This window comes from Exophiala xenobiotica (genome assembly GCF_000835505.1).
Source record: "Exophiala xenobiotica strain CBS 118157 unplaced genomic scaffold supercont1.6, whole genome shotgun sequence".
Taxonomy (NCBI): Eukaryota; Fungi; Ascomycota; class Eurotiomycetes; order Chaetothyriales; family Herpotrichiellaceae; genus Exophiala; species Exophiala xenobiotica.
The window spans coordinates 2,230,409-2,245,683 of NW_013562489.1; the positions used below are offsets into that span (position 1 = coordinate 2,230,409).

A 15,275-nucleotide genomic window follows, 5' to 3' on the forward strand; every position below is an offset into this window, starting at 1 on the left:
CAGAACAGTTCATCACCCACGCTCACCCTATCCTCAGATACCTCGGTGGGAGTGATGCGACAGGCAAAGCTGAAAGTGCTTGCGAAGACCCTTCTTGGCTCACACGAAGCTTTGCGAGTCTCGATGAAAGAAGTCCATTACAGTCCATCAAATGGCCCTTCCACAACCGTTATTAAACTGCTCACAGATGGGTGACAGGTGGTCTTAGACTCTCTGAGCCGGATCAATGACTTATACCGAAGTGAAGGTCAAGTAAATCCATGGAAGAGTATGTCTCAGGTGACGCATTCACTGCTCTCAGTCACGCTCAGTGATAAGATGAAGGTCAGTTCGACTTGCGCTTCTGTAGACAAATTGCTTCACATACGACATTCTTCTGTTTGCAACATGCGGCTTCGTATGCTGTGCTGACTCTACATCCACATGATGTTGTCGTTATCCAAATTTCTCGCTTGGTCGCGTTCGTTGACATGGAACAAACCTGATTCCGGAGCGTGGGCACGAGGACCTGATAGCAGGACTCTGTTGAATCGTGACTATCAACCAAGGTCAGCTGCGTTGGCCACTCGATGCATTTGCCGAACATTGATGTCTTGCTAATGCCTTTCAGAACCATGGAAAACGACGACTGGGACGCGGAGATCGCTCGAGTCGCATTCACCCAGCAACTACAAGACATTGGAAACGCGTTGCGAACCATTCCTGAATCATCCAAGTATGCGGCGACGTTAAGAAATGAAGCAGCCGCGATTAACCTGCAGATGCAAGAGGTGGAAGCCTTAGAGGCACGTCGAACAAGTCAGAGAATGCAGCATAGTATGTACCGTGCTATGCTCTCTGACCTTCCTCAGCTGGGCGATTTGGGAAATCGACAGGGTTCTACACCTGTTCGCCGCCGAGGCCAAGGACGAGCTGGTGAAACTGGCAACTGCGAAGACTGTAGAGTCAACCCCGATGGAAGCACCCGACTCGAGGACTACATCGAGCGGCTGAAGCTGGATGAACAAGCGAGAAGAGAGTGTTACATTTGCGCCGACCAGGTACTGTACTCTGAGAGCGTCGTTTTTGGTGAATGTCCTCACTCCTGGTGTCATGGCTGTCTGAGACGCGCATTCGACTTGGCCATCAAGAGTCATGGCGGATATCCCGTACGATGCTGTGTGCAGATCCAGTCTATTTCGCTTGACAACCCTGATGTTGCTCTCGCTCTGGGAGACAAGATGATCAGTGACGCGAAGGCAAAGATCATGGAGTATACACCAAAGATCGAACCTACTGTCATCAACAGACATGCTCTGCCTTCATCCCTGCCAGATACGATCTCGGATCGCATGGCCACGTGCCCGACCTGTCAGCAGCGCACATGTGCCAGCTGCAAAGGACCATATCATGAGAAGCCAGACTGTTCAGCCGTCAATGACGAAGCTTTTGAGCATTGGCGAGACGAGAATGGCGCTGCAACCTGCCCAGGCTGTCATCACGCCGTCGAGATCACCTATGGATGCAATCATATGAAGTATGCACTTCGTACACAGAACGATTTTAGCAGCAAACTGACTCACTATTGTAGATGCCTGTGCGGGATGGAGTTCTGCTACGAATGTAGCGTTACCTGGAAAAATTGCTCATGTTCACGGTGGCACGTAGATCGCCTGTATGATCGAGCTGCACAAGTAGCCGAGCGTCAGGGTCGGCCTGCCAATACTGAACAAGTTGCCAGAGAATTGCAAACAGAGGAAGACTGCCGACACAATGACTGGACCCGATCTGATCTTAATCGCTTCGCTGGCGACGAAAGATATGAAATGAGTCGCTGCCGAGATTGTGGTTGGCATGCCAACGATTTCTTGTGGCAGTGCGACGGGCGCGCGATGCGGGTATGCTCCAGATGTCGACGCGACTACAGAGACTTCGACCACTATCGGGACGAGTACTAAAACGCAATCTGCAACAATTCAGTGTGCAACGGCAACATGTCTTGATCCTTGGTACAACCGCGAGAGAGATGGCCTTCAGCACGGCCGTCACCCTTGAGACATTGGGAGGAGTGGCACTCACGAACCCGCGATATCGATTGGCTACTGCGTGGTCAGACTGCTAAGCGGTTGAACGTCCACTAGTTGGCAGTGATGATGGAATTGGTGGTTGCCGGCTGGCATCTCAAGTCCAAGGTCGGCCTGAGAAGAAGTCCGTCGAGAATGAGGAGAGTTGATTAGAGAGGTCCCGGTGTTTTTGCGGTCATACTGGGATAGGACATCATGCGGAAGACACGCCTTTCATAATGTACGAAAGGAGAGACAGCGAAAGAGAGTTGGAAGGACAATAGCACCGAAATCCAGCTTGAATTACTCGAGAAAGCCTGACACCTGACTCTGTTCGAGACTAGCGCCGTCCAGCCGAACTGAGTCCATAACTACCTCCTTGCACGAGCACTCCGAGCACTCGTAGCCGTTCAGATGCCACCGAATGTATGTTGGATCGGCATAGAACGCTTAGGATCACTCCATTTGCATTCACATCAGTATTACTACCCCTGATTGCAGAACTTGATACAAGATGCGACTCACGCGTGCTTGACATCCACTTTGGCATCGGCGACGTCAGCGAAGCCTTTCTTTGGGGCCTTGATCTTCAGCAAACCGGCCTCCAGCGTCACACTGACGTTCTCCACATCGGTCGGAAAGTTGATATATCTTCTGAAAGGCCCGATTCTCCTCTCGCCCACCAATAGATGGATTCCGCCAGCTTGTGGCTTGTCTTTATCTTCCTCCACATCCGTGGTCTCAGGGGTTCCATAGTCTGGTCGGTATGTCTGCCCTGTCAAGAGGAGCGACCGTGAGCCAGTCCAGGAAACAGTCACTTCGTCTGGCTTCTTGATGCCGGGAACCTCGACTTCAACCAAGTATTCCTTGATTGCGTCGCGGAAGTCAACGTCCGGTTGGTTAGGATTGTCTTCGGGTCTAGGGTGTCGGCGAGCGATATATTGCATTAGACTTTGATGCTGATGATGTCGTTCATGCAAATTGTCGACTAATGGGGGTGGCAAGTCGTAGTAGTATGCGTATGCCATAGTGTTTGAAGTTGCTTTTCCGCACAGTCGAAGAGGGGTGATCGCTGATACGGTAGCAAGTGGTCGGGCGGTGAGAAATGTTTTGTAGTCTTGCACTACTTAGATTGCTTCCAGACTGCTGAGAGCTCTGTGTGGTAGAATTTGTCTCGAGTATGTACGAACGGATATGGAGAGGAAGAAGGGGCGCTGTCAGGATGCAGGCATTTTTATATATAGCAGAGCTTTGGTCGGCGCATCCTCCTCAGTCTTTCAGATGAGAGCAGACGGCATCTCAAGCTGGAGGCTAATCGGCACCTAGCTCCCAAGGAAGTAGCACGAGCGCAATATCTAGCTTGATCCCCATGTTCGGTCAAGAGCGAAGTGATCGCATGACTTACCAGATCCTTGACCCGGCATATGGCATTCATGTGCTTGGGGTTGACCGGGGCAAGCCGAGGAAGGCTTGCCTGCATCATGGGCACTAAACGATCGTCCTGGTGTCGTCGATGACCAGAAAAGTGCACGGAGCAACAGCAAGTCGGCTGGGGAACTATTGGACGAGAATGCGCTGGGGAAGCTCACCTCATCAGGAGATACAAAGACTAAAAATGCGCAGGTGGTTTGATTTGGTAACATTAGTGGACGAGGTGTTACACCGATATGCGTATTGATTACGTTGTTGACGGACGCTGGAAGGCGAAATCAGCCTGGATGCGAGTGCCCCTGTTCTGCTTGCGCACAAACATGCAGGCTACGGCATTGACAAGACACAAATTGTTCGTAATGTTTGGCCAGATTGCACCCATCTGGGAAATCGAAGTAATATAGATAGGTACCTAGTATATATATTGTCCATGGCAACACAGAGCCGGCTTTGTCGCTTGTGATTCGTGTCCTGGACACACTTGGAGTGAGATATTGTCATTACAACAGGTTGAAATAGCTCGCAACGAGTAATACATTTAGCCGATCCGTGTTCTTTCCACTGGCTCCGAGGTATTTTCGAATTGTCAGTTTCTCGTCTTCCAAGATTGTTTATTATCTATCTTCTAGAAGTGTTCATTGACCGCAAATTTCATGTCATATGACTGCTAGAGTGGTTCGACTCTGACATTTCCCTGGTCAGCAACCTTGGTCGATTTTCGTACTCTCCGATCCTCTCCCACTGTAAAAGCGAGGCCTAAGCTCTTCCATCGTATCATGGTTACTCGATTTGGACAGCGAGCTTCAACCTCGATCCATTGAGATCGAAGCGAGACGCCACGTGCCTGAACTCCGTGGAGGCCCTGTCCCATGAAGAACTCAAAGCTGTCTTTTCGCTAAACAAGGATCAGTCCATCCATTTGAAATGGAACGTTCGAGAGCTGGACCAGCTCTGATGAATTAGAGGTAAGTGTTCACGGTACGCGGCCGTCTTTGAGAGGGCATGATAAATATCACCGTGTGCTCTGATGGTGACCCGAGGGATCTGTCACCCCCTGAACAAGAGCCATACTGCGAACATATCTCAGCAACAGCAAAATCAACTTGAAACCGACAAGCGATACCAAACCTCAGCTTTAAACCATTCTCTGTTTGTGCCCTGCTCCACATTTGCGAATCGCAGAGTCATTGAAAGCAGACATTCGGGATCTCTCGCGATGGCAACGCTCGAATGTTTTCTGCACCCTCATCATATTTCTCTGGTGGACAGGCACTCTTTGCGCGCAAAGCTCCAACACGTGGGCGACGCCTACTACAACGTCGACGCCCTGCCTTCACACCACGGAGTGCTAGCCCCAAAGTTCGATGTCTTCGAGATAGACTCCAGCGGTGAGGGCGGCAGCGAAAGCAGCGCAGTGCCCGAAAGCGTGACTGGCTGGCTGCTTATGGGAGATGTTCCCGGAGTCAGGCCTGAAGATGTGAAAATTGAATGGATCGACGAGAAAATCATCTTCATACGTGGAAAGGTTCAAGGCTCCACGGCTCTTAACTTGGATTCATTGGAAGCTTTCCAGGGAATCGAGATTGCCCATTTGAAACCTCTCCATAGGGAGAGACAAGAGGGATCCTTCGAGCGTTCTGTTACTTTCCCGGAAAAAGTAAAGGTCAAGAACGTGGACATAGCAGTTCAGGACGGGCTTGTGCTGGTCAAAGTGTTGAGGGAAACTTAAGGGGAGCGGAGCCACGGTGAATGGATAGGGCAATTAAGAAAAGGCATGGCTTGGAAACATTATTTGCATGGAATATACGCTGGCTGTGGCCCGCATGCAGGTGTGCGGCCTGATGCCATTTCCTGCCTAAATGAAATATTTTGGAGACCTTAAGTCTATTTCAATGCATCGGGAGCTTGAGCGAGGGGGCGTGATGCCTACCTACCTAGGTAGGTACCTCCCGGTACCTTGTCCAGATCTACCCCGTTCGGTTGCACCCGAGTCCTTGGTCCCGTGACATTCTCGTACCGTTCGAGCCGTAATCATGAAACAAAGCCAGAAAAGTCTTGATGGTGAAATCCCCAACCTCAGAGAATGGTAGACAAGTGGCCAGTAGATGCAGGCTCCAAAGATTGCCCCCATGCCTGGGTGCCAGGAGATTTTGAGATCAGCGGACACGCTAGCCCCAAGTAGAAAGGCGTTAGACATGGACAGCGAGAAGCCAATTGTTCGCCCTGTCTAATTATGGCCCTGCAGCACTGCACTGCACCTCATCTGACACTGCAAGCCACCACGCACTCTATTGTCCTTCAGTCTTCATCATACTGTCTTCAGACATTTGTCGGCAGGGCCGTCTTACCATTCTCAACAACGAATAGACGCGTTGCCTTGTCGATTGACCCCTTAAATCAACCTACACCTTCCTCAGCCCGAGCCTGACCACCAATTCCCCGAGCGGTACTCCTTCCTCACCCGTCGCGCCGCTGTGCATGTAACCTCTTCCTAGGCTTTCTGAGAGAGCCTGTCCGCCTTTGCGCCGTCAAACCGCTTTCGACCTTGCCCAAGAGGGCGCAGCGAGGTTGATTGAAACCCGAAACCACACTGCCGAACTCTCTCCTCGCCTCATTCTTCACCGGACCTGCGTGTGGTGTGTATTGCATGAAGTGTGTCCGTGCGACCAAAGGAGGGCTTGACAACGTTTAAGGAAAAGATCTGGGTCACTTACGGACGTGCGACCTACGTGTGCACCAGAGCTTCGGCTGCTGGAAGTCATTCGTGTCGAATGTTTACTCGGTCGGTGGAGACACATACATGCAACACATATCGAGGAGTAACATAAAATGGCGGCTCCGCTCGAAGAGCTGCCTCAAGGAAATCCTGGAACAACAAGATACACAATAGGCGCGCCGCGACCTCAGAATGAACCGCCTCAGCGGACATCATCCAATGGAAATGGTCAATACAATGGGTATGGCCAACATCAGGCAATTGGGAATCCGAATGATGCTCAATATGACAGCGACGCCAGATATTCCACAGAGAGCCGGACCGGCAGAAAGAGATCTCTCGGCGGACCTGGTGGCAGCGAGAGAAGCAGATCAAGAACAAATGGCAGTTCTGGCAAATCGCCAGGTGCTACGGTGCGCACATGCAAGAAATGCGGCGAGCCCTTGACCGGCCAATTTGTGCGCGCTCTAGGAGGCACGTTTCATCTCGACTGTTTCAAGTGTGCCGACTGTGGACAGATTGTCGCTTCGAAATTCTTTCCTGTTGACGCGGAGGATGGATCTGGACAGTTTCCTCTCTGTGAGACAGACTACTTCCGACGTCTGGACCTTCTTTGCTTCGAATGCGGCGGCGCTCTCCGGGGTTCCTACATCACAGCGCTTGACCGCAAATATCACATCGAACATTTCACCTGTTCTGTATGTCCGACAGTATTTGGCGCCCAGGATAGCTACTACGAGCATGATGGAAAAGTCTACTGTCACTTTCATTATTCCACACAATTCGCGCAGCGTTGCAATGGTTGTCAGACTGCCATTCTCAAGCAGTTTGTTGAAATCTTCCGCAATGGACAAAACCAACATTGGCACCCCGAGTGCTACATGATTCACAAGTTTTGGAATGTGCGACTGGCACAGAATGGAGCAATTTCGGAGAGAAAAGACATAAATGCACCAGTCACAGACGATGAGCGGGAGCAAGTCAAAGAAGACGAAGAAAAGATGGAAGACAAAGTCTACCGAATCTGGAGCACCCTGTCTACATTTGAAGAGTCTTCCGCCTCCTGCATCTCCGACATGCTTCTGCATGTCAGCAATGGTGTCTATGTTGACGGAGTCATCGTTGCACGAAAATTCATTTGGCACGTTGATATTCTTTTTGGGGCAATTGATACTCTTGCGTCTCTTGTTGTTGCAGCTGGACTGAAAGAACTAGCTTATGGCCGAGAGGCCAAGCTGCTTTGCAAGAAAGTTGTGGCATTCTTCACCCTCCTTTCAAAAACTCAGGAGACTGGCGTGCGCAAGCTCGGAGTCACCCAGGAGCTCTTATCTCTCGTCACAGGCTTGGCCCACTACTTGAAGCTCCTCATTCGCATCGGTCTCCAAGGAGCTCTGAAACTAGAGAGAGAGCGCCGTTCTCCGGAAGGTCTACATGCTTTTCTGGACGAACTATCGGACCTTGAAACAATCAAAGAGCAGGAACTGAAGTCGCTTGATCTGGCAGAGAGCGTGGCAGGATTAGCAAATCAGGAGTCAGACTGCTGCTCGGCCTGTATGGAACCTATTGATGACGAATGTGTTATGATCTACGGCCGCCGCTGGCATGCAAAGCCATCACACCTTACCTGCAGCGTCTGTCAGCGCGACTTGACAACAGATCTTGCGCTCGCTGTTTACAGCGAGAAAGAGGACAAAGCTTATTGCGTCGAGCATTCACGAAGATTACAGGATCCTGTCTCGGGCTTCTCCTATGTCACCAAGCTCCAACAGTATGTTTTCCTTCTTCGCGTTGCTCTAGCACGACTGCTGGAGGTCCTCAAGTCTGGTGGAACCTTGCCGCACACTTCGGACGACCCCAATCTAACCCCTTACAACACCACTGAAGGCCACCGTGTTTCGCCAACTGGTGAAAAGGTCACTTCTCGGCAAATGATGGGCTCGAGATCGAGGTCTTATGCAGGCGCCTCAAGTCAACAGCAAGAGTCGTCTTTGGAGCAAACAGTCGGCGAAATGAAACGGCTTAGGTCCACCCGGAATGAACGAACTCTTTCTACGACCTTCCGAAAAGCTCGTGAATCGAAAGTCCTCTATGGACCCACCGGGGTCCGGCCAGGCTCGGAGGCAGGAGATGGCCAGGAAGGGAGAAACCGCGGTGGCTTCCAAATCGTTGAAGAACGAGATCTTGACGGTAGAATGCGCCCAGAGTTGACTTTCGGCAACCAAGATGGTTTGACCCTCGACGATATCCCGAGAATTGTGGCTGCCGAACAAGCCAAAGAGCAAAGACCAAACGCCTTCCGTCATGCGGGCACTAATCTTATCGGACACCGCGGCAACGAACCAAGACTCGTCAACGGTCACCAAAGAGGTACTTCTGGTGGCAATGACCTACTGGCAGGTGAACCCAGTCCATTGCGGACCAAGCGGTATTTCTCTGAACTGACTGCACTTGAGTACTTCATTGTGCGACATGTTGCTGTTCTCTCGATGCAGCCTCTGCTAGAAGGGGAGTACACGCTCGAAGATTTGCTTGGGCTGATCGAAACGAGGAAGCAGACTTTCTGGGGTAAAGTCAGCCGTGCACTCCGCAACGATGGCAAAACCAAGAAAAAGGGTATATTCGGCATCCCTCTGGAGACCCTGGTCGAGCGTGAGGGCGCAGAATCCACTAATGGAGTGGGCCCTGGAGCCTTGAGAGTTCCGGCGATTGTTGACGACTGCGTCTCGGCCATGAAGCAAATGGATATGTCGGTGGAAGGGGTCTTTCGAAAGAATGGCAACATCAAGCGGCTCAAAGAAGCCTCAGAAGCGATCGATTCTAATCAAACACCAGACCTCAACCGGGAGAATCCTGTCCAAGTGGCTGCCTTACTGAAGAAATTCCTGCGGGAAATGCCCGAACCTCTATTGACATTCAAACTGCACAAATTATGGATCACTTCACAAATGATCGAAGATGAGGAACGCCGGAGAAGAGTCATGCATTTGACATGCTGCTTGATGCCAAAGAGCCATCGCGACACCATGGAAGTGCTGTTCTCTTTCCTAAAGTGGGCAGCATCCTTTTCTCAGGTGGATGAGGAGTCTGGCAGTAAGATGGACATACACAATCTGGCTACGGTGATGGCTCCCAACATTTTGTACGCCAAGGAGAAGTCACCAAATGCCAGACAGCCACAAGTTCCGCAGGTTGACGACAGTTTCCTCGCCATAGAAGCCGTTAACACTTTGATCGAGTACAACGACTATTGCTGTCAGGTACGAGGGCCTTCTTAATATGACTCTCTTGGATAGCCTGCTAACAGATGTATTCACAGGTTCCAGAAGATTTACAGTCCATCTTGACTGATAGCAGCCTTCACGCTGGGACCGCAGAAATCACGACCAAGGAAATCCTATCAAGATACGGCCATATTGCGAGAGGTCAGGTGCAAAAGCAAACAGTTCAGCCAGCTGATGCCCCAATCCGCAGCCCTGCGTCAGCTTCAAGTTCGATTGGACCTGTGGCAACACGTGTCGATGTTGACCCTTACCAAGCTACGGCCTGGCAAAAGCAGAGTTCCGTCCGTCCTGTACAAAATATCGCTTCAGCCACATCCGCCCCCAAAAACGACTTCAACTTTAGCGCTCCCAATAGCCCTTACGCCAGAGACCGAGCTGGTAGCTCCGGAAGCGGAGGAAGCCATGGAGGTACACCTTCTGGTAGGCACAGCTTCCAGCCTAGGCCAGGTCAGATGGGCATTGCAGGTTGACAAGCCATTTCTCAACATCGAAAGAGTCTTCAGCATATTGCGGCGTTCTTGTCACCTTGTTGGTTTATGATGGGGGCATGGCCCAGACGACCTAAACGGTGTGTCTTGTGTCGCCACGGAGAAAAAGGTGTGACCATTGAATGGTCCACCAGTTGGACGAATTTGACGACACTCAATCTTTCTTATGTTCATGGGGTTTTCCAAGGGCTCACGGAGTTCATTTTCCGCTGCATGAGACAGCAATCGCAGAGCTTCTGCAACCTTTATTCCCACTTTTTGCTGACGACACTGGGCTCTGTTGTGCACAGTGTGCTTTTGTTTTGCTACCTTATGCTGCCTGCTCTCATTGCAGGCACGACGCCGTTGCATGTTGACAGCAGGCGGAACCAAAATTCGCAAATCTTGTTAGAAATTCATGGAAGCTGATCTCGAGCGTTGGGCGCTCCGCTTTCGACATGGAGCAGATCGATGCTGCTTCACTTGGCGACGAGGCATTCTTGGACATGGGAGCAGGTGTGGTTGGATAATATGGTCGGGCGAGGATCGTGTAACGAGGAAAATTTTTGTTCATAACGGCCTCACTCCCGTACTGCTCTTTCAGAAGTTGTGGATGACAAGACAAGGGCGAAAGGAGACAGGTGTGGGACCACTTTTTACTGTTGGAGTCGTTACTCTATGCTGGAGTCGGGCTGAGTTGAGCGCCTTGCAGGCTGCATTTCACATTCGAAAACACCTTCCTAGGTCAACTGATCAAGCTCAAGGATAGGTCAATTACTGGCCGTTGAGTCCATTCTGTTTGCTACTGTCTCCGTTCTTGAGCATCTTGTCCATGATCCGTCCTAATCGCTGAACAGCATCCTCTGTAATCTGATAGTGCACTACTAACCTGCCGCCGCGAGCCTTGATGCCCTCTGTGGCTGCAAGCTCGGCGAAAGTGTCTGCCGTGAATCCTTCGTGCTCGATATCCAGCCAGACCATGTTCGTCTCGACTGGTTTTGTGAGCTGGCCGCCCTTGCTCTGCCACAGTTCTGCGATCCTGCGAGCTTGAGCGTGGCCGGCGCGCAGTTTCCCGCCCTCACCTCTGGGACCTTTGCCAAACGTTTCATCCACGGCGACCCGTGCTGCCGCAGATATCACGCCTGCCTGCCTCGTGCCGCCACCGAGCATCTTGCGTATGCGCCTGGCATGGGCGATAAAGGACTTGGAACCAACAATGATGCTCCCGATCGGGGCCCCAAGACCTTTCGAGAAACACAAGCTGACGCTGTCAAAGCAGGTGGTGAAATCGGGTAGGCTACCCGCATCCGCAGCCACAGCTTCCCAGATGCGCGCCCCGTCGAGGTGCATTTTAATGCCGTGCTCGCGGGCAAAAGCCGAGATCTTGCGAACTTCGTCGAGCGGCATAATCATCCCATCAAGCGTGTTCTCGAGGGAGATGACCCGCGTCGGACAGGCGTGCACGTCGTCGGAGATGATGGCATGCCTCTCAACGTCCTCAAGCGTCAGATGGTGCCCGTTGGCCGGCATGATGGGGATGAGCATGGCGTTGGACAGCGATGAGACGCCGCCAGCTTCGTAGTTGACGATGTGGCCCCTGATGTCGCATAGGACGGAGTGTGGTGGCTGAGTCAGGTGCGTGCGGAGGGAGACTTGGTTGCCCATCGTGCCGGACATGACGAGCAGCGCAGCCTCGTGACCGGAGAGGGAGGCTAGGTGTGCCTCAAGGTCGTTGGTCGTGGGGTCCTCGAGAAAGACATCGTCTAGCAGCGTGGTGCTAGTGATGGCGCGCAGCATAGATTCGGTCGGCGTGGTCATTACGTCGCTACGGAAATCGTAGGACGCTGGGCCCGGCTGTTGCCAGGCGTTGATGCTCTTGTGTGTTGCTGCATGGCTGTTGGAGGTCTCGATGGAGGCAGTCATCCTGGTCCTAGATGGGTTCTGGAAGTACTTGTAAGTTTGAGATATATATACACATCTGGGGCCTGCTCTTGGCTGACTCCTTCTCAGCGCTGTCCGATGGCTGTGTAGGAGCATTTCCACGGCAAAGCCCTAATGAGGACACGCCCAGATATGAGTCTTCGTCCAGCATCGCGAAGGGCGTGGAAGGCGTGCAAAACCGATGATTGTGGAGCGGCGATGTGCGACCAGCACCCACACCATGACGAATACGGAGGACCGTTCTTTGCCGTCCAGCCGTGTACTTACTACGTTAGCTCTTTAGGTGCCGGCCTGGTCGTGCCTGGTCTACCTTCCTAATTGGGAGTTCGCGCCCACGGAGCATAGGGACACGAAGCGAAATTTGATGATGGTTGTTCTCGACGCGTTCCATGCACGCGCTCAAAGGGTCCCGCACTTTCAAAACCACTCTAGCCGCAGTAGTTAAACGTCCAGAGTCCTTTTAAACCTAGACAATACGCTCATTGTCATGTGTACAATCTCCATATAACAGCAACGCTTGTATCATGGCCATGTCGTCACGACGGGTGTCGCAGCCACCGTCACCGAATGTCAATCTATTCTGTTCTCAGTGCGATACTCAAATCGGCGTCTTTGCAAACGAATGGACCCGCCTGACTTCCTCCTACGTCTACCCTGCCCATCAAGGCAAGCACTTCGGGACAGAAATTGGGAACAAAACACAAGTTGTACCTGAAGGAGCTCTGCAACGAGCAGTTCAGGGATGTAGCCTTGCGGAGGTGTTCTGCAAAAAGTGCTCAGCAGCCCTCGGTCAATACTGCAAAGCGGCGCCAACCCCAGAACAAAGACGACTCATGTATGTCTCTTGTATCGAGGTTAGCTATGCATAGACGCTAATGTGAAGCAGAGATCAATACTTTTACAAACTCTCGAAAACATATCTGAAAGACAGCGACACAAACACTATCGTCGACGCCCTCTTCGGGTTTTCTGGGGACATTATCCGTTCAAGAACCGTAAGACCTAGCGACCCTCCTCGACCCAGCCTCCCTCCACCTCCGAGATGGTCTCAGACTCCTATGCGACCTGGACAAGACGCTGCGTCTTCACCATATCAAATCTTTCCCGACTCACAAACTCAGTCCTATCGGCCTTCGCCAGTGCAGAACGCAGCATACCCCGAGTCTCCAAATGCGATTGGGCTGCGGCTGGGCATGGAGGCAAGACTAAAGGGGCAAGAAGAGAAGCTTACCGCGCAGGACCAGAAGATTCAGCAGCAGGATACACAGATCAGGCTTTTGACTTCGCTGCTAGAGACACTTCGAGGCACAATGGAGGACCTCAAAACTACACTAAAAGAGTTGAAATCGCAAACCGCCTCTTCACGTAATGATGCCTTGGATCATAGTGACCTGACGCGAACTTTGGAGTCAATGTTCAAAGGCCTGCAAGGCACTCTGCCAAACACAGCAGAAGCCGAGAGACTTCGAGCGGAAAACGCTGCTATCAAGGCACGAATTGAGCGATTGGAATCGACTGGAACCCTTTCAAGAATTAGCGATGAGTCTCTGAATGTGTTAGGCAAACGAAAACGACCCAGCGCGTTGGTTGAGTCTATGGTCCCAAGTTTTGCGGATGCCACACTGAGGCATGCATCTCCGTCTTTCCAACCAGGATCATCCTTTGTTCAGATGCCAACGCCGCAATCAAGCAATCCCTCCGACCACCGTTCGCAAAATACGTCGACCGCGTCAAGGAACTCTAGTCCCGATGAAGAACAAGCCGGGGATGTGTCAGAACAGTATCTGCAGCCGACTGAAGATCCCGTGGAGCAAAATGAGGTCAATGCAGTATCGACGCCTCAGCAGTCTGATAGTCAACTTTCTGATCAAGCCAGAGAACACGACGAGTCCAGCCTGCAAATTGAACCCGAAAATCAAGCCTTGGTGCAAACTTCGACTCGCCCAAGACAGGCCAGAAAGTCGGAACAACCAGGAGCTCCGCCAGTTGATGAACGCCAAGGATTATCGTCCGATGGGTTTGCAGAAGGACAGGATGATGGAGCGCGCCAGCAAGCCAATGTGGACATCATGGAATTCTCCTGCCAAGACGACACTGCTGATCTAGGTGATGTTGATACCTCAGTCACACAGTTGTCAGCAGCAAACAATGTGGAGTTCAGCGACGATCAACAACAGGAGACACGCCCTTCACCGACCCACGATGTAGATCAAGTCGAACGGCGGGACGAAGAAGCAGCAGCCACTGTCGTTATGGAGAGCACCACTGCACGCCAGAAGGAGCCACTTCTCGCGGAGCCTGTTGCCAATAATGATGCTGCTGTTGAGGCGGAACCAAACAAGCGTCCTCGGACTAGAAGGTCGATTGCGGCCAGAAGACTTACCGACAATGCCCTTGACGGACGAAGTGTCGCTCCTGAGCCAGCAGCCATTCCTAAGCTCGTGCCTCGCCGATTGGAACCGGAAACATTTGAGGTTGTTACCCCCACGTCACACGAGCAAGAGATGTACCGTAAGAAGACCAAACAGCCGAAACCCAAGGTTCAGTATACTGCCAAGATATTAAACAAAGAATTGAAGGAGCTTGGGCTTGAGGAATGGATTGACAAAGACAAGAGCACTCCGGAGTACCGCACCGCGGTCTCTGAGGCAAGAAAACGTCAGCGGGAGAGAAATAAATTGGTCAAACTGATGAGCGCTGGGGTCAGTGTGCCACCCACTGCTGAAGATGGTGTATCTCTTCCAAGCCCCTCGGACCTGATCCAGCGGAGCACGTTGTCTCTCGACGAAGCGTTTCAGGCAGCGACTGAAGCTCTGCTGGAGACTAGTACCGGCCAGCTGAGACGAGAGATCACCGTTCCACCCGCGACCAGGAACAACACGCCCAGAGGCTATGAAAATCATGTTTCGGCGATTGAGATTCATCCTCCAGTGATTGAGCAGCAGGCGGCTGGACCATTAGTCTCGGAAGCAGATGGCATGATGACCCGCAGGAAGCAACGAGAGGAAGAAATCAGGAGGCGTGACCAGCTTGCGAAGGAAGCGATGGAGATGTGATTGACTGTCCTGTTGATTCTTGCACTTCGCCGTCCGGCCAACATGGCTACCGGCGTCTCATGGGCATTGCGTTCAGGATTGCATATGTAGTACGATGTATGGGTTACACAGTACCTAATGAGGAGCATCTGCCAGCTGAAGCCTGGACAATCGGATGAAGAGCCTTGCCTTTCCTTTCCCTCGCGTAAAGATCAATGACGTCCTCTTCGCGACAATGATTCTGTAACGAGCAAATGAGCAATGATGAGCATCTCTGCTCCGTTCTTTGGGTCGAATAGGCTCCAAGCCCGCTAATTTTAAGTCAGGAACGGAAGCCCGGAAAGGCACGAGAGGCACGACGC

At 51.9% G+C, this 15,275-nt stretch overlaps 6 protein-coding genes across 6 annotated transcripts; 4 read left to right on the plus strand and 2 right to left on the minus strand.

Moving 5' to 3' along the window:
- Positions 1 to 10: 10 nt before the first annotated feature.
- On the plus strand, positions 11 to 2,393 carry PV05_10097 (uncharacterized protein). The gene is made up of 3 exons (XM_013456497.1): positions 11 to 548; positions 611 to 1,516; positions 1,571 to 2,393. The coding sequence occupies exons 1-3, from the start codon at positions 424 to 426 to the stop codon at positions 1,935 to 1,937; spliced, it is 1,398 nt and encodes a 465-aa protein (XP_013311951.1). The 5' UTR covers positions 11 to 423; the 3' UTR covers positions 1,938 to 2,393.
- PV05_10098 (uncharacterized protein) lies at positions 1,985 to 3,511 on the minus strand. Its single transcript, XM_013456498.1, has 2 exons — positions 2,568 to 3,511; positions 1,985 to 2,501 (listed from the first exon to the last, which is right to left on the minus strand). Exons 1-2 carry the CDS (start codon positions 3,068 to 3,070, stop codon positions 2,453 to 2,455), a joined length of 552 nt encoding a protein of 183 aa, XP_013311952.1. The 5' UTR covers positions 3,071 to 3,511; the 3' UTR covers positions 1,985 to 2,452.
- A 577-nt stretch (positions 3,512 to 4,088) lies between these two features.
- On the plus strand, positions 4,089 to 5,471 carry PV05_10099 (uncharacterized protein). The gene has a single exon (XM_013456499.1). It carries the CDS (start codon positions 4,501 to 4,503, stop codon positions 5,200 to 5,202), a length of 702 nt encoding a protein of 233 aa, XP_013311953.1. The 5' UTR covers positions 4,089 to 4,500; the 3' UTR covers positions 5,203 to 5,471.
- A 189-nt stretch (positions 5,472 to 5,660) lies between these two features.
- PV05_10100 (uncharacterized protein) lies at positions 5,661 to 10,745 on the plus strand. Its single transcript, XM_013456500.1, has 2 exons — positions 5,661 to 9,446; positions 9,506 to 10,745. Exons 1-2 carry the CDS (start codon positions 6,303 to 6,305, stop codon positions 9,938 to 9,940), a joined length of 3,579 nt encoding a protein of 1,192 aa, XP_013311954.1. The 5' UTR covers positions 5,661 to 6,302; the 3' UTR covers positions 9,941 to 10,745.
- Positions 9,356 to 12,026, minus strand: PV05_10101 (uncharacterized protein). The gene has a single exon (XM_013456501.1). The coding sequence runs from the start codon at positions 11,972 to 11,974 to the stop codon at positions 10,712 to 10,714; it is 1,263 nt and encodes a 420-aa protein (XP_013311955.1). The 5' UTR covers positions 11,975 to 12,026; the 3' UTR covers positions 9,356 to 10,711.
- Positions 12,027 to 12,354: 328 nt separating this feature from the next.
- On the plus strand, positions 12,355 to 15,094 carry PV05_10102 (uncharacterized protein). The gene is made up of 2 exons (XM_013456502.1): positions 12,355 to 12,713; positions 12,765 to 15,094. The coding sequence occupies exons 1-2, from the start codon at positions 12,403 to 12,405 to the stop codon at positions 14,932 to 14,934; spliced, it is 2,481 nt and encodes an 826-aa protein (XP_013311956.1). The 5' UTR covers positions 12,355 to 12,402; the 3' UTR covers positions 14,935 to 15,094.
- The last annotated feature ends 181 nt before the right edge of the window (positions 15,095 to 15,275 follow it).

What these genes read in the sequence shown, in the direction of transcription:
- PV05_10097 (XM_013456497.1), top strand. Translation starts at nt 424, where the DNA reads ATGATGTTGTCGTTATCCAAATTTCTCGCTTGGTCGCGTTCGTTGACA. An exon ending in AATCGTGACTATCAACCAAG is followed by an intron (nt 549 to 610) that starts GTCAGCTGCGTT and finishes AATGCCTTTCAG; the next exon opens with AACCATGGAAAACGACGACT. An exon ending in TATGGATGCAATCATATGAA is followed by an intron (nt 1,517 to 1,570) that starts GTATGCACTTCG and finishes TCACTATTGTAG; the next exon opens with ATGCCTGTGCGGGATGGAGT.
- PV05_10098 (XM_013456498.1), bottom strand. Translation starts at nt 3,070, where the DNA reads ATGGCATACGCATACTACTACGACTTGCCACCCCCATTAGTCGACAAT. An exon ending in AAAGTGGATGTCAAGCACGC is followed by an intron (nt 2,502 to 2,567) that starts GTGAGTCGCATC and finishes ATGCAAATGGAG; the next exon opens with TGATCCTAAGCGTTCTATGC.
- PV05_10099 (XM_013456499.1), top strand. Translation starts at nt 4,501, where the DNA reads ATGGTGACCCGAGGGATCTGTCACCCCCTGAACAAGAGCCATACTGCG.
- PV05_10100 (XM_013456500.1), top strand. Translation starts at nt 6,303, where the DNA reads ATGGCGGCTCCGCTCGAAGAGCTGCCTCAAGGAAATCCTGGAACAACA. An exon ending in ACAACGACTATTGCTGTCAG is followed by an intron (nt 9,447 to 9,505) that starts GTACGAGGGCCT and finishes ATGTATTCACAG; the next exon opens with GTTCCAGAAGATTTACAGTC.
- PV05_10101 (XM_013456501.1), bottom strand. Translation starts at nt 11,974, where the DNA reads ATGCTCCTACACAGCCATCGGACAGCGCTGAGAAGGAGTCAGCCAAGA.
- PV05_10102 (XM_013456502.1), top strand. Translation starts at nt 12,403, where the DNA reads ATGGCCATGTCGTCACGACGGGTGTCGCAGCCACCGTCACCGAATGTC. An exon ending in CCAGAACAAAGACGACTCAT is followed by an intron (nt 12,714 to 12,764) that starts GTATGTCTCTTG and finishes AATGTGAAGCAG; the next exon opens with AGATCAATACTTTTACAAAC.